Source organism: Argiope bruennichi, chromosome 8 (genome assembly GCF_947563725.1).
Source record: "Argiope bruennichi chromosome 8, qqArgBrue1.1, whole genome shotgun sequence".
Lineage (NCBI taxonomy): Eukaryota > Metazoa > Arthropoda > Arachnida > Araneae > Araneidae > Argiope > Argiope bruennichi.
Window position 1 is genome coordinate 88,280,958 of NC_079158.1, and position 22,544 is coordinate 88,303,501.

Genomic DNA, 22,544 nt, shown 5'->3' on the forward strand with positions numbered 1-22,544 from the left:
TTGTATGGTTTAAAGTAATGTTTTATAATATTCTAAAGCATCGATTATTCATAGTTTCATTTCATTTGAACAAGAGGATAGGCGAATTTATTTTAAAAATTGATTTATGAAAATTATTTTTAGTTGCATTTGACTGATATTTGAAGCATTATATTTAAACTTACAAAAGTGGAATAATCCTTCATTTTAATCCACTAAAATGAATCTTTTTATTCACTAATCCGGAAAGACATATTTCAGATTTCCAAAATTCAAGAATTTTTATAGAATATCAACAATTCCATCAAATAATCTGAAATTCATAAAATCTACTTGTTGCCTGATTATGAGCTGTTATCTCTTTCTTTAACTCCCAGTTTGGTAATTCTTATGTTTGTCTATGCTATATCAAGTAAAATTTCAAGAACACTTTTTCTATCGTAAAGATTAAAAAAAAAAAAAAAAAAAAAAAAAAAAAAGGGAAAAGAAAAGTCTTGCATTTATTTTGGTTTATAAAATGCCTTATAAACGGGGTATGCATAGCTTTGATTAGTGAAAGGTGAAATCTTTATTACTAAATATGTTACATCTTTTTTATTTTAAATATTTGGGAAGTCTGAGAGGCATTAAATTTAAGAATTGATGGAAATATTATATTCTTCTTTCATAAAGTTAATTTTTCAAATATATAAAAAGAAAAAAGTAGAGTTCACTTTTTTTAGTACATTAAAAAACATGATGTAAAACATGTATAATAGTTTATTACATTAATTTTTTAATTCCTTTCAAGTCCGAAATTAACTCATCTTGAAATTTACGTATTTCATACGATTATAAACGTAGAAAAATAATATAAATCAATTTATGTATTGAATAAATTTACTATAGTTGCAATAAAAGATTATAAATGAAAAAAATAATAAATTAAAAAAAATCTTAATTTAATTTTAAAAAAACTCATTCAATGAAACGAAGATAGAGACAGTAACATAAAATAATGCTAATGAAATTCTATGATCTGAAACAGATGTTTAAAAAAAATGCGAGATAGATTGTTAGAAAATATGAATAAGGAAAAACCAATATGTTTTACTTACTCTGAAACCATATTATACTCGTATTACTCTGAACCCATATTCTTTGTTAGGAATTTTTCATTCTTATATTGCATTTCATCGTTTTCATTAATTGTTTTTTTTTTTTGTGAGTAAATGTTTTATAATAATTTTTCTAATTTAGATCTGATTAACAGTTTATTAAGATTCAAAAATCCAAAAATTTAATGGAATAAGTCTAATTTTGAATTGCTTCGTCAATTGTTCCCATAGAATATGGCCGCGTTTACTTAGTATTGAGATCTCGGCTTCGAAATAGGAAGGCTTCATGTTCGAGATCCGGTTTCACCGAAAAACCGCCTTTAAATCCATTCGAAGTTGCGGAAGTCCCAAAATAGCCCTAGAGTTGTTTTAAAAACGGAACTTTAATAAAAGTAAACTTCCCATAAAATATTTAAAATTAAAATAAGACGCTCAAAAATAGTGAAATAGAACTAAAATCAAGATAAAGGGTGTTTGAAATTTTGTACTTTTTATGACTCATTGCGATGTTCACATTTAAGTATCCTAATCTATATGCTTCACTGTTAGTATCTCATTTTGTTACCCCTTTTCTACAAAATCTTACAATGTCAGAAAACTAGTATCAATGGAACTGACTAAAGAGAAAATATACTTCAATTAAGATAATTGATTAATCCCTCTAATTAGCATAATTAATTAACTGCAATCTAGATTTTTTTTTTCATTTTGTATAATTTTTTCCCTATTTAGATTTCTCATCATAAAATAACTAATAAATAATTTTTTAACGAAATAATTGAACTTTTTAACGACAATTGATTTCTTGAATTGCTGTTTAATGTAGAGACAAACAATTACAAGTCATTTGGTCTCAAACGTAATATATAACGAAGAAAGGAAGTTTGTTCATGGGTAAAATCAATTCAAAGACGCATCACTTTTACCTGTTTAATCATCTCAGAATATATGTGTGCGTGTTTCTCATTTATACCAAATATTTAGTACATCATTTTTAGCAGTATTACTATTTGTAGCACTATTTGTCGTATTAATGCTGCTACCAGTATCAAAAATCAAATACAATCAACCAACGAAAAAATTCTATAAAATCTTTCTTAGAATTTATTTATTAACTTTAATTAAAAGTATACACTCGATAAAATTGTATATTTATTCAGTATAATTTTCATACAAATGGATAAAAATAGAGTTTTATTCTCATATAGGGCAAACAATCATAATTCACGTTTTTCACATCTTCTACAAAGACTTCATTTTCAAAGCATACTTTTTTACAATTTTACTCAAGACAGTAAGAAATAGTTATATTGTTAATGGTTTTCATGAAAGTTATTTAAGCTAGTTGAGTGGCTACGAAAAATTCTTTAATGTTCTAGAAAATATTTCTTTTCTTAACTTCAGTACTTTCAATGCATTTTTAAGTGGATACTAACGAAAAAAACTAATTTTATGTCTTTTCAGATCGACCTCCTCCGCCAGTCATAAAAACATATTATGCGACATCCAAAACCATAAAACTGTCCTGGGATCCACCAAGTGCTCCTAACGCTCCAGTTTCAGGTATAGTTTTCTAAGCACTTTTGAATAACGTTATTATGCGTTTAAATTTTTATCTATTTGATCTTTTTTGCTATATTTATGAATGCTTTAGTATACTTAACTGAAGCGTAATGTGCTCATTTTTTTTCTGACTAAGCGAATAGATGGTATTTGCCCCATATTTTAAATTATTTTTTTAATAAATAAGGAAGCTGTTAACAGAAAAAAACATAAATATGATAAAATATGGTGTAAAAGCGAAATGAATAAATGAAAAGTTATCATATTTTTGAAAAAAAAAAAAACTTATTGCTATCAAAAGGAAGATTGATTTCCAAGTTTGACATCCTTTTTTGTATTTTGTTTAAATAATCCATTAAATCAAACAAAAATGTGATCAAATAAATTATATTCATTTATGCGGAATGTTTCTAATCGTAAGGCAGTATCTAATTTCTATACTTTAGCGATGAGATTGCAGTTTCAAGTGCGTAAAAAAACTTTAAAAGTATGCATTTTATGGTAATCTGACCAATAGATGTAATGTTTTAAAATTTAGGAAGTCTCAATATCAGATAATACCGCAGCTCAAATAGGTATATTTAATAAAATATTTTTCAGATATCAAACTTCTGTAAAAAAAAGTTTTATTGTGCTTACATTAATTGTGACTGAATTACGTAAGCATAAAATATCATTGTTTCAAATGATTTTAAGGTATTTCAATGGTGGTGGCAGAAATCGAAGTTGACATTTTGTGAGCGTAAAATGATGAAACTCGAAGTAAAATTACTACATCAGTTATTATCGCAAAAGGATGTAGTTATTTAGAAATCTATTCTTTAGTCTAGTCTTGTAAAAAAATAAAATAATTAACATTATGTATAAGCAACATCATGAAGTCTTCATTGTCTGAAAAAAAAAAATACAGCTCTTTTCTATATAAAGATATGTAGGCATATTGTGCAAAATTTCAATATAATAATAGAGGAAAATGAGGAACAATAATACGAAATAAAAAGTGCTTAGATTTGCATTATCTATCTGCCAATAATTAAAATATATTTGCATCTATCATTACGAATAATAGATAAGCTAAACCAGAGAGGAAAATGACAACAAAGACTTACTTTTAATGATAAGAACAATTTATTTTTATTCGTTTAAACAATGCTAAGGGAACAATGCTAAGGAACATCAAATTTTTATTTAAAATAAAGATTTTATATACAAGAAAAAAATTGTAAAAAACTAAAATTGTAATTTAGACAAACCAAAATAAATATTTTATTTTTAACTGTCAAAGTACAGTTCCACGTGATAAATCTTAACACAAGTATAGTACTCTAATTCCAATCAGGAACATGCTATGTGTTTGTATACGTGAAATCAGCCTAAAAATGTTGCCATGCTCTCTAAAAACTGCGGATTTTATCATATTAAGGTATTTTTTTGAACTGATTTGCAAGAGTTTCGAGGCAGTGTTTCACATATACTTTCTGCGTATTCAGCTCTAATACCTAGAGATCATATCCTTTTTTTTTTTTCTTATTGACATTTCCATTGTCATAAATTTGTGATACCACTAATGAATGTTTGAACGAAATCGTGGTGTTCCGCAATACTTCGTCATTTAATTTTAGTGTTTTTAAATATCAGATTTTGCTTCGGTAAACCCAAGCAATCACATTCTGCTTTTTTCTTGGAAGGCAACAATTCTAATAAAATAGATTTTAAGTGTCATGCAGTTATATCTGTAACCAAAAATAGATTATGTAGAGAATAAATTGCATTATTACATTCATAATTGCCAACAGTTTTTCTATAGACCTAGTGTTTGCATAAAAATTTGAAGTTGCGCAAATATTTTTGAAATATCCACCCAAACAGTAAAAAAAAAAAAAAAAAAATCTGGCATTTGTTTTGCTTCATTACTTTTTCAATATGCCTTCAAAAGACTGTCATATGACTAAAAGTAATAGCTTTCAGGTAGTCTGGAAGAGAAACCACTGTTATAAAGGTTAATATGACGACAATTAAAACATATCAGATAAAATCGAATGTTAAGAACGAAATACATTATAAGACAAGCAATTATAGGGCGATTAAAGAACAGAAAATATTTTCATTGTATTAACATTCTACATGAATTTTAGAGTTGGGAAACCGATATATTTTCTTCACCTCTTTTTTAGAAAAAAATATTAACACTTTATTTTTTATTTTTTTTTGGAAATTATTTGGCATGAAATAAATCAATTCCTATGAATTTACACATTGCCTTTTAATTGCAGTTTTCTATTTGACACAAATTTATAACGAAAAAAAAAAGAGATTATGTTAAATCTATAAAAAATAAGTTATTATAATGCATTGCAATTAATTTGGTTAAGCTTGTTTTTACTATAAAATATTTTTAATTTATTATCCCATATTGATCCATTGGACTTTCTTTCTCAACTTAACGGTTTATAAAGGATACTCTTATAAACGATTAAAATTATATCGCCTATGCCCAACTTTATCGACATGATTTTACACTGCTCCTCGTGTTCATTATAGTCGTTACATAACTTTAATGGTATTGGACAAAAGTTTACTGAAGGTTGTAAGACTCATGCTTTATGTGGTATTCTATATTCACATTTGTGATAATATTAAATCTCCCTCCTTGCATATAATTAGTTCTATGTTTAATTGGGGAAATGGAGCTGTTTAGCGAACTATCAGAAGCAACCAGAAAAATCTACGCGACAAATTCAGGAAAGTCGAGGAAATAATCCTTTTCAGGGAAATGGACAATTTGATCTTTAAGATGGGAATAGGAAATTTGATACCTTAGGAAGGGAAATTGGACGAAAATCTGTATTTGAAAAGGATGTAAGAGATTTCGCATAGACATGATCTAATATTTCATTCAAACTGTATATATATGAGATGAAGTCCTTTTATTTTACTTGGATATTTCAAAACATTACATTATTTGCGAAACGCCTCTGATCTGATTTCCCGATTTCTTTTATTTTAGGTTACATCCTGCATCATCGAATGGAGGAAAGGGATTGGCACGAGGTTCATCTTACTGGGGACCGTACTTCTTACACTCTTCACGAACTCCAGTGCGGAACATCGTATTCTTTTTATTTGGTTGCTTTTAACAGTGCTGGGCATGGAAATGCCAGTGAAATAATTTCTGCTAAAACCGAAGGGACAGGTAAGGAATTATTTGCATTATATATAAAATATAATTTAGGTGCGCGGAAGATATTCAGCAATATTTAATATATTACAGGACGTTGTAGGTAACCTACTTTCTTTTCACTGAAATAGTACCACCGAGGTGGGGGGGGACCTCGTAATTGAAGGATGAATAGCTTGCGACATGGTGGTTGGTTCTCATCACTCTGGTGGTACTGCAAAATGTGGGAGTTCGGATCCTCACATCCATGAAGAGACGTCCTTCCCTAGGAAGAGTTGTACCGTGGCCGGTGATGGTGGCCTTTAAGTCTCAACCGCTTTTCCCGCCAGTGTTGCGGCAGTCCGTCACTCAAGTTTTTCCACGTTCCTTCCGGCGGGTCGGAGTAACCAATATAAATGGGTTTTTTTTCACTAAGGTAAATACAAAATAGGAATTATATATATATATATATATATATATATATATATATATATATATATATATATATATATATATATATATATATATATATATATATATATTCTGAACTAAAGTAACAAAAATTAAAATTTAAGTTTGCAAAAATAGCAGAGGTAATGCCAGTAAAATAATCTTTGCTAAAACCAATTTCACAGTAGAAGAGTATTTGTATTATATTTAAAATATAGTTTAGGCACAAGGGAGACATGCATCCACATTTAACTTATTGCAGGAGGTTGTACGCATCAGACTTTCTATTTTCACTGAGATATCCGAGGCGGACATCTCTTAATTGAGGATGAGAAGCTGCCAGTATGGTGACTGGTTATCGCCACCCTGGTGGGTACTAAAAAAGGTGAGGGTTGTGCTCCTCAAGTCGATGATGGGACGTGCTTCCTTTTGGAAAGGTTGTATCGTAACCGGTGATGGCTCTTAGAACTCAACCACAGTTCCCGCCACTGTTGCTGTTAAGACGGTCCCGTCATTCAAGTTTTCTGTGCGCTTTCCGGGGAGGGGGGGGGGGTCAGAGTAGCCAGTTTGTAGTTTCTTCACACAGATAAATAAGAAAAGTCAGAATGTTTGACTAAACTGAAGTAACAAACATTAAGCATTAAAATGTGTACAAACAGCACAGTCAAATTGTGTAGATATAATAAAGGAATTGAACTTAACGAGAAAAAAAATCTTTTGTGATAACGATAATTGAATTAATTATCTCGTGAATTTTAATTTTTTATAATTTTGGAGCAATTTAAAAGGTAGAAAAAAAATTAATTCTCTTTCAGATTATTTTTATCTGACTGTATTATTTCAATTTAGACAAGAAATATTTTACAACATATAAACTATAAATGGAAAACTTTTTTTGAAGCTAAAAAAAGTACATGAAATAAAACTTTATCTTCACTATATTACTGAAATATAATTTGACAGTAGACAGTTTCACATATTTTTCTTTTCTAAGTAATATCTTAAGCGATAATGTGTTTATAATTTCATTCAAGCACTTCATGATAAACACATTTCAAATAAATAATTTTTTGGGTACATCTATTCAAAAGATCTTAAAGCAATTTATTATTTCATTTATTTTAATATATATATATATATATATATATATATATATATATATATATATATATATATATATATATATATATATATATATATATATATACAGTGGTGGCCAAAAGTGTGGACATTTTTTGAAAGTTTCATGTTTTTCAACTTTGCATGCTTGTAGAATATATTAATTTTCACTTACATACAAATGTTTATATATCAAATTGAAGGTAATTTATTGTAGAATTTAATAACAAAAACAGTATTATAATATCTGTATTACAAAAAAAGTTACGCTCATTTTAGTAGAACAAACAAACACAAATCGTTTTGAATAATGACGTGTTTTGCAATAAAAGCATACTAGCCAATCACAAACACTGTTCTGAGGACCCCATCAAATGTCTGTAACTATAGTTTAATTTATTTGGTATGTAAAATAGTTATTGTTGTGGAAATATTTTGCGGAATGATGCATACAAGTACAATTAAATAGAGTATTGCTGTTTTTGAATATTTTAAGTCCTTTTTTCTAATTAAACTAATTTTAAACAATGTCACCAACAAGAAGAACTGATTGGACATCTACAAAAAGAAGCCGAATTGCCATATTGAGAGAAATTGTCCTCTCTTATGCTGAAATTGCAAGAAAAGTTAGTGGTTCAGTGACTTGTTCTGGTGTACGAAAGTTCTGTTTACGTTATGAAAAAACGAAATAAGTGGAAAATAAGGCCAAATCAGGCCGAAAAAAGTGCACAAGTGCTACTACTGATAGAAAAATTAAACGGCTATGCCTTCAAGATAGAAAAATTTCATCAGATGCCATTAGATGTTAAATGAATGCAGCGGGTATTGCAGTAAATTTAAGAACAATAAGAAGAAGGTTATCAGGATTTAGACTACAAGCTAGAATTCCAAGGAAAAAACCATATTTAAATCAAAAGCAACGCGAAAAACGAGTTAAGTGAAAAGAACACATTAAATGGTCAGAAAATCAATGAAAGCAACTAATCTGGAGCGATGAGACTAAAATATCGCTCTTTGGTAGTGATGGTAGAAAATATGTGAGACGTAGAGTAGGTGTAGGGCTTCACCCTGATTGCATTGAAGCAACTATAAAAACTACAACAAATGCCATGATTTGGGCATGTATTTCTGCAGATAGTGTGGGCCGAATTCAAGTGATTGATGGCCTCCTGAATGCCAAAAAATACATCGAAACTGTCCTGGAACCAAAATTGATACTTTCCATCAGGGATGTCTTCCCCAACAAATCACCATTTATTTTTCAGCAGAATTCAGCTCCATGCCACACAGCAAAAGTATGCAAAGCATGGTTTCAAAATAAAGGCATAGATGTATTACCATGGCCAGGAAACAGTCCTAATCTCAATCCAATTGAAAATTTGCGGCAACGTTTGAAAATTCTTGTACGAAAAAAACGTCCCCCCAATAAAAGACAACTTATTGAATCTATAATTGATTCTTGACACCATGTGATTACGAAAGATGAACTCCAAACACTCGTTCACTCAATGAAAAGACGCTGTGAAGCTGTCTTAAAAAATAAGGGTTATCCTACTAAGTATTGATTGTGTAAGTATCACTTTAAAAAAATGCAAATCTAAGATAGATCTTACTAAAATGAGCGTAACTTTTTTTTGTAATACAGATATTGTAATACTGTTTTTGTTATTAAATTTTACATTAAATTACCTTCAATTTGATATTTAAACATTTGTATTTAAGGGAAAATTAATATATTCTACAAGCACGCAAAGTTGAAAAACATGAAACTTTCAAAAAATGTCCACACTTTCGGCCACCACTGTATATATATATATATATATATATATATATATATATATGTAATAATAATTGCAATAAATTACGAAGAATAACTGGAAGATAATCAAACAAAAATATAAAATATCTTTATTATTTATTATACTTTATTTTCTCTTTTTAATTCATACCCTTATTTTATTCTATAAATAAGAATATGAATTAAGTAATGAAAAATTTAAAAAAAAATTCAAAGAAAATTCATAATTTAATCATAAACAATTATATTTCCTAATTTAATTTTCTATAAATAATCTATTACTTTATAATCTTGCTTGTATATCTTCTGTTATAAATTATCAAGATATCGGCATACTTTGCCGATTCCCCGAAGGGATGTCGTACCTGAAGTTTTTGGGAAAGAAAGATGTTAGACATTTATGCTTTTTCTTGCTCGTCGTCATGATGTTACCTGACAAACTCGTTCTAACACTATTGACGGAACGTTTCTCATTAGGGAGATGACTTTGTATGAGCCGTCCCGAAATGGGAATTACTTTGCTCAGATTATAGCATCTGTATTATTTACCTGCGGCGACAGGTCATTTCGTTTTTACTAGACTGTTCTGCTGTAAGGAAGAATTTTTGTGCATTAGTCAAATACTGTGAATGTACACGATATTTATAAATTATTCATTGATTCATCAATACTATGTTCTATATTCTCATCAATATTATGTTTTATGTTCTATATTCATATGTAATTCTACATCAAAGAACAAAAACAGTTTTCTTTACTTTTCATTAAGCATTATATTTAAGATATCTTTGAAGAAAATACTTAATAAACGAAAAGAAAAAATACTTTCTCGAAAGGTATTAATGTTTGTTACTGTTTTTTTTAAACATAATTTCTTTTTTTTTTTTTATGGTCCAGAAATGGCAATCAAAGCGGCGAAGAAGCTCATTTTACATTTAATTTACTAATAAAGCTCGATATGTTTGATATCAAAAAAATGAAAAAGGAAAGAGAAGATATTATGGAAATTTAATTATGAGGCAATTACATAATGAATAAACAATCGCAAAGCATTCTCTTCATTATTTTTTTCCTTCAACTTCTCTTTTTTTTTTCAGAAAGGAGTAGTTAAAATATCACTTTTAATCAAAACTTTGTATTAATTATGTTCTAAATTATTAAACATTTCTCTAATTGAGTCGTTAATTATGTTTATCATTTCTCTTATGAAATGTATGAAAAAAGTAAAAGATCGGGGATTTAATTTTCTTCTTTGAATAATTTACAAATATTTAATTACTTTAGAGTAGTAATTTAAGATAATCGAATTTCTAAAAAACCGGTTCGCAAGGTATAATAAAAATAGCAAAAATTATACTTCATAACAGTCTTGCTAATTTCGTCTTGCAGTTCAAGATCGCATATGAATTTCATTTGCGGCAGTTTTTTCCATAATTAAAGATCTTTACGTACAAAAATATTATATGTTTAATAATAATTATGTTTTATGACGAATAATAGACACCCATTCTTTTTATGCGGAAATAAGGCTTAATTGAGGACGGGAGTGTGTAATGAGTTTACCTTATTTATATGGTAATAGAATTCCAAACATTTTGTAATTCTGCACGAGACTGGGTTTTTGCATTACTTTTACGGAATTTCCTGGGTTCGTTTGGATAGTGGAGGTTATATGGTGTGAAGAACGCTCAATCACATGGCTGCAGTAGAAAATGAGGGGAAAAAATGTACTACAAAAATGTGAAATTAAAAAATACAAACAAGCCAGGATTTATCAGCTTGCAATACATCAATTATTTCTATTATTTTTTCCGCTTTTTCTTCCCTATTTCTATTATTTTATTATTTTTTTTTACTTTTATGATAATAGAAAAAATACAATTTTGAAATAATAAATAGATTTTTTATGAAATTTAATAAAAAATAACTCAACTGGATTAAGATTTGCGTATTTCATTTACAGCTACCCGCTTTAGTTTTAATATTTTTATATTCGTTTTCAATAACGACAAGCCAGGGCAGAGAAACCATCAACAATTCAAAATATATTCTTTTCATTATTTTTGTTCAATATTACACCATTGATTTCAAAGAATTTCTATTTTCATAAATATTTTCATTTAATTAAATGGATCATAATGTTATGCATTTCATTATACTGTTACGAAATTTCCGGGGTTCGTTTGGATAGTGGGAGTTATATGGTGTGGAGAACACTCAATCAGCAGGCGGCAGTAGAAAATGAAACAACGACGTTTATTTACACGAAGACACACAGGACAACACAAAGACGACAGCTATATACAGCACACAATTATCTTTAGCCGAGACGTGCAGACAACAGCACACAACAGACCGGAGCGCACAACTTAATTCAACAGTCACTTGACTCCGTCGCTGCTCCGCTAATCCCTGGAAGGCCAGTTCATTTTGTCGATTCCGACTGCTCTACCACTACTGGGTCACCACTCAATTCACGACGACGACTCTGGTTCACTACTACTCTGCTCTGCTCTGTCGCTTCCGACTTCTCCTCAATTCACCACCGCCCGGCAGCTGCGGGGGCTTCCTTTTATAGGTCTCAGGAGGCGGAGCTAGAAGCCTCTCCACCAATCAGGAACGTTCGAGGCGTATCTCTGTTCCTACTGGACGGAACGGGAAGATTCTCGATGTTTCGGGTATAATCTATTTTGGCGCCAAAGTCGCCAAAGGGTCGACAAACGCCAAAGGGTCAAAAGATTGTCGCCAAGCTCTGGGACCTCCTATAGAACCAACTATGCTGGGAAGCCGCATCGCAGAATCGTAACATTACCTTTTTGAGAGTGACCGAGATATATTCGAAACATTTCAGCTCAATATTTCCAAATGGGCAAACATCAGGTCTTCAAAAAGTTATCCAAAGTGCACTTTCGATTCAAATTTATGAAGAATTTTTCCTTAATTCATAAAGTCTCACTTATCAGACAAGTATTCTTATATGCAAAATAATAGGAGACATATTATGGGTGAGAAATATCATTTATAAACTTGATTCGAATATAAAAGCATCCCTGAAAAACCTTCAATACTCGTAGATAAGATAAGTAAGAATAAGAAAATAAAGAAAGATAAGAAAATGTTTCATAGTTGATAACTTTCCCTACAATAAAATTTCATTGGGTGAGCCTTTCTTTGCAGAGATAGGATTATTCTTCGAATAAGAATCATTTTAAATTTGATGTTTTGGTCAGGATATTGTATATTAAAGGGAGAAATTGGGAATATTTAAACATGCTTAACTTGCATTGGTTTAGAACTTGCTGGTATACACATTCGTTCATTAAGTCCTTAAATTTCAAAATACAAAAATATTTTAACTTATTTATTATTTAATATATTATTTTCAACAAATGTGCGCAAGATAATTCAGAGCAAATAACTGAACAATAGAATATTTGAAACAATAAAACTTCATTATATGCACTCTAATGTATATTTTTGGTAACTTAAAATATGATTTCGTATCTAAAATGAAGCCACCAATTCACGGAACAGTAATTTTAGTTATTTTAAGATATAATTTCGAGAAATTCTTAAATTGTAGCATTTTTATAGCAATTATAAATTACAGAAGCAGAAACTAAACAATTTTAAGGAAACGTTTACTATAAATTTTCCTTCCATTGTTAGTTCGTTTTCAGGCTTAATGCAATTAAAAAATGTTTGCAACTAAATATTCTAACTGAAAAACATTTCCAATTAAAACCATTGCATCCAATAATACATATTTAGAAATTTTAAGCGAGCTTTTAACTCAAAAAATTATATTATTTCGTTTGGAAAAAAAATATTTTTAAGAGAATTTTTTCTGAAATTCTTCAATCTTGCAAAAATTAAAAAAAAGAAGAAGAAGTATTGGTATTCACATGTCGTTCCGCATTTTACCTATGCTAAATTATTCTTGTCACATTACAGGAACAGATTCCTTCTGGCTTTTAGACATAAGACATAAAAACTTAATTATCTTTGAAGGAAGCAGCTAAATTCTTTTCCTAATGACATTTTAATAAATTTATGCTTTAAATGATAGGTTCATTTTTTTTTCACTAATCAGAAATCGGAGCCAAAGAGGTGAGGAAACTGTTCGTGCATATCATTAACTAATTAAGTTCATAGTTTGCAAGTTTCAATATCTTTGACGTCAGATAAAAGAAAAATAGAAGATGTTATGGTAATATAATTATGATGCAGTTGTATAACGAACAAACAATTGATCCTTTTTTCTTCTTTGATTTCCTTTTCCGAGGACAGAGGTAACATTGATATCAGCATTAATTAAGGCGTTTGTATCATAATTAATTAAAAGTTTCACTAATTGATTTTTCGAACGATATTTATCTTCATCATTTTCTTTTCTTAGAAAACATAAAGGATGCAGATGATACAAGAATTTATTCCTATTTAATTCTCAGCGCAGTTCAGAAATAATGATATTCATATTTGCATACTTTTTAAACGAATTAGCTTTAGCTCTTGATTTTACTTCAGGTAAAGCTGAAAGTCAAACAAAGTACATTTAATTTATATCTGTTTCGTATTGATTGAATTCATTAATATTCCACTTCCATGCACGTTTTGGAATTAAGCATAACCACCTCAAGAAAATGCTCATACATTTGTACTTTCATATATATATTTAATTATTATGAAAGAAAAAAAAATAACTATTCTTTAAGCAAAAAAATCAAAAGATTGAATTCCTTTTTTTTTCTGAAATATTATTAATATAAAATAAAAATAAGTGACATCATGAAGTAGAAAATTGCATCGAATAATAATTAAAAAAATCCTTTCTGATGAAATCAAAATAATTCGCATTAAATTCCCTCAAATGCAGACATCTATATTTTTCGATTTTTTTTCGAATTTCAGATTATTTATTTTCTTGGAAAATAATTGAAAATATTATTTTCAAGAATTGTCTGAAATATTATACAATTTACACTTTTGGAACTTACAAAAAATTAAGAAATTAATCGAATTTTTTCTAAGATTCAGAAATCAGCAATATTTTATATGTCCATCATGCTCAAATTATGACATTCTTTAATGGAATACAGAAACTATGTTGATTAATTTTTTAAACTGTTTAAATTCGCCAATGATCGTGCAGTTATTCTTGAAATTTGCTTGCTTTATTTTTAAACAAATTTTCTTAGTGATGGATTCTTCGAGGTATATAAATATTTAGATTACTAATATGAAATAAAAATTTGTATCACTGATTTCAGAATTTGATGAATTAAATGAAAAGATCTAAAAGACAATTAATTAAAATACTATTTGCTTTTAAAAATCAAACTATTCACCTGTTTTTCTATGAATGGAAACAATACATTAATTCCTAATGAATCAATTAAAACATTTTCTAATTTATTATTTTCTAATTGATCTCATATATTTATTATTGAACGAAATCATGTAAAGATAGGCATTTAATTATGAACATTTTGATTTCTTTAATTCATCTTTGTTTATAAAAAATAAATAAAAAGATAAGAGTCCTAAATTTTCAAAATTTAACCAGCAACTGGAGACATAAATTTCCTCACGCGGCCAGAGGCATGCAGTTAAAATGACTCCATTGTTATTTTTCTTTTTTGTATTCTGTTAACAGCATTGGAATTTATTTTTGAAACACAATACGTTCTCGAAATCATGCAGTTATCAAGAGAAATTTAATTATCAATATTAAAAATGTTAAATTTTATAATATTAAAAGTTAGAAAGATGTTATAAGGAAAAAAAATAAACAATCTTTTAATGAGTATTTACTTCGTTTAGATGTACAGAATTACACCAATGTTAATAAATGTTAGTATTAAAAAATGGAGAATACAATATTTCAAAATATTATTTTAAGAACATTTCTTTATTCCGTTTTCATTATTCAAATTAAAAGCAGTTTCAGAGACATGAAGTCAATGACTCCATAAGTAACGACTAAAACTATGAAAAAGAATAACTCGGTTATACAAACATGTTTAAACTTTTGCCACCATACTACTGAAAGAACGACTTGAAGGTACTAAGGAAATGATTGCATTCAAGAACAAAATACCACGTGATAATCAGAGCTAATAAAGAACGCAGAGTCGTTTTGACTTCCGTCTCCAGTTACGGGTTAAAATTGACAGAAGTATAAAAATAAAAATTATTCGATTGAAAATTAGTAGGGATGTAAGTTCATCTCTTATTCAAGTAAACGGGTAATATCTCGATTACTTAGATAATATGACTTTAAAATAATAGTCTTAAAATTAAAAAAAAAAAATAATTAAAATACCTTTTTAGGGAAATAACATCAAACAATATATGAACTGCTGTTTAGAAATAACTTATCTGAAATGCCTTTAACCTCTTCAACATCTGTAACACGTCTAGTGCTTTCAAGTGAAACTTCTACTGGACGGCCGTAACGCGCTTCAAACGTACTTTGACATTTTAAAACTTTTAAACGTTTGTAAATGTTTACTTGTTTGAGTTTAACTTTTTGTTTGTTCTAATGTGGCGAAAAAGAGGAAAAATATAAATTTTTGAAGGCAGGAGAGAATGATGAAAATGTTAAAATAGTTAGTTGTCTTAAAATAAGCAAGGAAAAAAAAACCTTAAATATCCTTTGTGAAAAGCAACATCAAAAGATGCATGTATTGCACTTACGAAACAACTTATCTAAAAATCTAGGAAAATTTTATTCAAATTCATTTTTTTATTAAAAAAAAAGAAAAAAAAGACATAAATAACTAAAAGTTAAATCATCTTTTTAAAATTGTAATAAGCCCAATACATGGTATTGAATATGAATAAAATAAAACAATTCATGAATAAAATAGTAAATTTTATTCATAATTCGAAACTTAGTAATAAATAAAACTAAAACCTAATAATAGGATTACTATGAAAATCCTACCACAACGTCGGTATAAATTTATTTCTGATTTAAATCCAATCTCTGAAATTCAATATCAAACAAACATAAGAATAGTTTCATGATGTGAAAAATCAAATGACTTCAAATAATTGTAATTGAAAACCCGCAGAAAATATGATGCTACATAAATAATTTCCTTATTAAGAACGATGACAAAAATAATTAGAGATAAAACAATTGGAAATTCGACGTTTCCCGAGATACAATAATGAAGGTGAATCATGGGAGGCGAACCGATGGATAAAGCAACGATTTTCGATAACACTTCCTAACAGTACCTATTTTCTTCTTGAAAGATCAACAATAACCATTGTCTAACTTATTCAATAAACATTATTTCAACGCTTAAAAGAACCCAACGAGAATTGTAATAAGGTAAGGAGTTTATATATTTATGCAAAAGTCCGAATTGCACGTCTATTTCATCCCTCATTCTAATCTCTTTCTAAACATTTATGTTTCTCCATTTCGATAAATCGATAGAATATATTTTCTAAAATCGATATCGCCTTCTTGAGTTATATGTGTGTGGCGAGCAAAATGTCTCGCTATACTTTCGTCGGGGTTCTTCCAAAATTACATATTCTAAAAGGACTTCTACAGATGATTTGAGATACGATGGATAAATTCTGGTAAGGTTGTCCCATTTTTATGCTAAATAAAATTTTGTGGATCAATAAAATGTTTTATGATATTCGAGACAAGAGGTATATGAGAAATATTTTCGAGATAAGGAGAGTTTCATGAAATGGGGAAATAATAACGTCTTTCTAAAATGTGGCAAATTGCTAAATGTGTATTAAAATACTCAAGATTTTATATTTAGAAAGTGTAATATAAAATATCTTTAAATATACCCCACTTTTAAATGAAAAAAAATAATTAAAAACAAATTAAAAATACTATTCAAAATTTTAAGATAATCATTATCTAAAATATTAAAATTAGTATTAATGTAATTTTAAAAGAGACTTAATATATTTAATTTTAATATGCATATATACTATAATAAGATTATTTTGTACATTAAGCACAATTTTAATTTTAAGAATGCAATAATTTTATATCCGTAACAACTCCTTTTTAAATACACATTTCCATTTTTAAAATTAGTAATATTCAGGCATAAACTCCAGTTATATTCAAAGGCTAATTCATTACGTAATGAAAAATTCTAAAAGTGCAGGTGTATACCGTTTATTAAGAATAAATATAAACAATATTTTAAAAATCTTATAAGTATAAATAATAATATGTTTCCTAAATTTAAGCTAAACTGACTGAAATAAAATTTTCTACCTAAGTCTATTTCTAAATTTTAGATATGTTAAAAATATTTCATAATTTATACAAATTCTCAATAAGTGTTTGGAGACAGTATGCATATGCAAGACTTTACAAAATTTATATTTTTAACAAAGTATCATATTTAAGATAACGAAATCAGATATTTTATACAAAATCTTTTTACATAATCACTTTATAACATAACTAGTTTCTTCAAAAATACAATAATGAGATATAATCAAATTAGATTGATTATTTTTAACTATTAATTTTCTTTTTTGTATTGTATGCAATATGTTAAAACTCTTCTGCAAATGATAATTAATATTGTATAAGAACTAATAAAATAAAACGGTATCATGTTCTGGTTCAAATAATAGAATTTATATATTCGCTATACATATTTTATCTATCGTATATGAAAAGCGAAAATACAAATTTATAGCATTTTTTTTTGTAATGTTACAAATGAAATACAAATTTTATAGCATTTCTTCTGAAAGCAGCTTCTACAATTTTGATTTTCAGTAATTATATTTCATTCATGATTTGAAATATAATAATTAAAATTATATCAGCTTTCACTATAAAATACTCTCAAGTAACAACAAGAAATTTATATTTATTTATATTCAAGCTGTTTCATTTTCATCAACAGCTGATTGATAAAATGAATTTCCCTTCATGATGACCATCAGGTTTTTTTCAAATATGATAGAGTGCATTAATCTTAATTATCCATTTCGTGATATCATAATGTTGCTAATAACCATAAATTTGATAATTTATCTAAAAAATAGTTGAGAAAATAGCTGTTAGAACTTTATAATGACATTGTAATTTACAGAGATATAAAATAGTTTAAAGGGATTTGTCAAAAATTCAAATAAATGATTCACATAATTTTCTTTACGTCCAATTCGATTTATATGTTGAAATAAATAAAAAGAAAACACATAAACATCAGATTACTGAATCAATCGAACTTTTTTCCAACTCATAATATTCCAAAGTAATAAATTATTCACCAAGCGGATCTAAAATTTTACGACCATAATGGAAAAAACATATTCCCTCCTTAACGTTCATATCGTTTCTAGTCCTATTTTTACGCCTGGAGGTTACTTTTATGGTTCTTTGCCTTCTTTTACTATACATATACAGTCAAAGAAGCGGAACCCGCATCTCCTGTAAAGAGAGCAGTTTAAAAAGCGAGAAAAAACAACATATGGAATGATACATTAAGGTGAAGATGAAAATATGACTCTTACGACCGTATTACTTTTTCACACGAAACAGCCTGCCGGAGTTATCCCAGAGCGGATCACACGGATAAAATGCCTTCCTATACATATCTTCCAACGCCGGAAAGAAATAGTAACATTCAAGACGTTAAATTTGCATTTTGCGGTTTTGAGGTGCCGTCTGCCATAAAACTGTTACGATGTGTGCTATATAGTGGATATAGCTGTAGTATTTTATTTTATTCATTTACTACTCTCTGCATTCCCTGAATTTATATTTTTAGAAGTCTAGAGGGACAATATTTATGTTTAGGATATTATACCTGGCGCGTATAAGTTTTCAGGAAATGTGTTCATGAGGTATTTATCACATATTACAAAGTAGGTTTATAAAATAGAGTTTATTCTGGGAAAAAATCATTTTGAAAAGAAACAGGTTTGCTTACTTATTTGATATTTATGACATGCTAAAAGTAATTCAGCAGATGTTTATTTGGCCTGTTTATTTATTTCTATTTCCTTCGTTAATCAGAGAATAAAATTTTAACAAAAAATAAAAATAATCATACGTATATTTAAATCTGCTTAAATTTACGTTGGAATTCAGTACTCAGATAAAAAGAATCATGAAACTGAATTCAAAACTTCAAGTTTTAAAATATTTTTTGCATTTAAATTTTAACGATATTCGATATAATACATATACTAGTTTTAATTTAATATTTATTTGTTCTCTAATCATTCATACAATTTTTATGTTCAGAATTTTTATGAAATACGTACACTAAAGTTATAGGATAAAGTTTCGGTAACTATTTCATCTTCTTTTCAATTACTTATTACGAAGTAATTTCACAAAAATGATGTTATTCTTGAAATTATTTTTAAAACGATTTTCAAATATTTTTCTTTTAATAATTCTAACATTTAATAAGTAATACAATAGAATCTTTTGCAATAATTCATTTAGTTTATAATTATTCAAAAGTGAATAAAAAGGGGCATTTGACAACTGAAAATAAAATTTTTAAAAGCTATGGAATAATAAGAAAAAAATAATATCTTAAGTAAATCATAGAAATAGTCAAAATTTGTAATTATTATTTATTCCAAATTAATTCATTAGAAAAATTATGATAATATCCAAGAAGTTGTAATCACATATTTCAATTTCATTCTGATGTACTATTTTATTTTGTTTCATTTTTTATTTACTACTTCGTTTTTAATTTAATTATATAGTTTTAAAAGTTTCAGCAGACGATATTTACGCTTAGAACTACATCCGGTTTTCAACATATCTATTTATATTTCAATGTATATTATTTGAAAAAAAACTTATTAATACTTTATTACTCATATTACACATTATTTGCGAACTGAAATTGATTATTTATTAAATTCTTAACGATACATGTAAATTTTGGGTCCTTATTATGCATTTTAGTTTTTTAAAAATATATTGATAAGTATTTATATTATGAGCTTCTATTTTTGGATTTATACCTGTCTATAACCAAAACAGAAAGAAAAAAAATGTAAAGTGTTTAAAGATTTTATAGCAGTATGTAAAGATTTATAAAATGGGTAGCTTATCTATAAAATTATATGAATAAATATGATTAAAGTAGGTTTATTGAATTACTTTTTCCAGGAGTATAAGTATTTCTGCTGTATACAGCCCAAAATTTGCTAATTATGAAAGAGAATAATGCTATTGCCGCAACATTTATATAAAGAATTATTACAAAGTTTTGATAGTATGCAAAAAATAGATATATTTTATTTTAATTTCTTGTTTTTTTTTTAAAATCTCTAATGTGTGATTTACTATAATTACTATGAGGTGCTTTACACAAATCCTCTACCAGTGGCAATACTTGCATGAAAACCAAATATAATTACGTTAAAGAATTGATTACTATGTAAAATGATTAGCAGTTAATGAGAGTACGCAATTATAATAATCTGGAAATTATGGCAATTAAGGAAATTCTATTTAAATAAATAAGAAGTGTGTTAAAATGAAGCATCTAAAAGTAAGAAAACAGTTATAAAGAAAAAAAAATGTGGTGTAGCCTAAATTATTAATTTGATTAAAATCCAATCATTTAATATTTACATTATTATCTCATTATTTACATTATTATCTCATTATTTACATTATTATCTCATTACATATTATCGCATTATTATATATAAAATATTGGAAGACAACTAAATTTTGGACATAAAACCAAATTCTTTGGAGTATGAAGATTTGATTTTTAAAAAATTACATTTTGACCAGTTGGGAAAATAACGACATTTTGATTCTAATAATTTTCATAAAATTGCAATTATTATAAATTTTTCTATCTAACCAGGTAGTACAGAATATTGCATAATGTTGAACCATATTGTGCGATATTACATAGCATTACTGAAAATTCAGCAACATAATATAATGTTGTGAATATTGTTTAAAATTAAGCAGGATTGCATAATATAAGTGTTTCATTCGAGTATATAACAAGGCTTAGAAGAATTTTTAATTAAGCTACGATTTTATTGATTAGGATTCTAATTATATTTAAGAATTATCAATATCATATCCAGATAAACCTATTTTGTGACAATGGATTGAGCGAAAAAGAATGGAACAATCATATGTTAGAACACTAAGCAACGACGTACTTTTGGTCATTTGAGGAATAATTCAACATTGTGATGTTGTTTTGATGATCTTATTTTGTATCCATTGTTTTATAACTTCTCAGTTATTTGAAAAGTTTCCTTCTCTCTAAAGAGAACACATAATATGAAATTACCATCTACAATTTCAAGCATCTTAGTAGCATAGTTCAACGGACAGTCATATCATCTTGTTCTTAAGTCAGCTGAATTTTTTTATATATGAAAATTAAGTAATTGCATAAAATTTCATAATTGTTCTGGCTCATGCAGAATATATATTCTAGCTATCTATGCATTTGTGATGCTGTTGGCTTGGAAACAAATACTTTTTAACTTTCGAAACATCTTTATTCTTTCTGTTCCTTTGAAAAATTCTATAAATGTATTTGATCTGCCAATTGTTACTCTGCCGAAATTGTTTCTATTTTCCAAAAGGTTCGTTAACCAATTTACAAATTTTAAAGGATTAATTTGTAAAATCAAGACTTCCTTCACTGATTACAATTGTAAAAATGGCATATTAAGGGTAAAAGACTTAGTAATCATTTTATGCTCCTTCAAGTTAGATTTGGCTACTGTTGGTTTTAATCATTGAAGACGTCTAAACAACCATGACATTAATTTTTCCTCTTCCGGAAATCTTACCTTTCTTGTGCCACGCCGATAACATATTACAAGTGCTAAAAGTCGGGATATCAAAAAAAAAAAAAAAAATGCTGCAATTTAAAATGAAACAACAAAAGAAGAAAGTCTTGCAAATGAACACAATTAATGATTTTAATATATATGCACAAAAATTAGAAAAATATAAACCATCCTTTTTATTATATAGGAATTATATAATTTCTAAATAAAAACGTACTCTGAATCACACTGCAGTTCATAATTAATAGATAATTATTTGAAAATAATTAAATAAAAATAATTAATTGATACGTAATAAATAAAATTAATTCAGTTGCAAAATAGTGAAACTAAATATATGAAGTGTGAAATATAAGGAAAAGAATTACAAATGAATGGGGAAAAATGAACCTCATTTGAGTAATTTATTACAATAAAGAAATTAAGAAATATGTTTAAATGAATTATATGCTTATATGAAATGATGATGTTCTTGATGTTCCGGTGATTCACAGAAATATTACGGTTTCTAATGTTCTAAATTACAGAAGTTTTTATAGGAAGGACATAATTAGATATA

At 27.5% G+C, this 22,544-nt stretch overlaps 1 protein-coding gene across 2 annotated transcripts in view; it reads left to right on the top strand.

Moving 5' to 3' along the window:
* LOC129981891 (cell adhesion molecule Dscam2-like) overlaps positions 1–22,544 on the top strand; it is a 464,610-nt gene that overhangs the window by 391,859 nt on the left and 50,207 nt on the right. For both annotated transcript variants that reach the window (XM_056092937.1, XM_056092938.1), the window contains exons 18-19: positions 2,541–2,639; positions 5,647–5,832. In XM_056092937.1, coding sequence (XP_055948912.1) covers positions 2,541–2,639; positions 5,647–5,832 — 285 coding nt within the window. The remainder of the gene's footprint in view (positions 1–2,540; positions 2,640–5,646; positions 5,833–22,544) is intronic.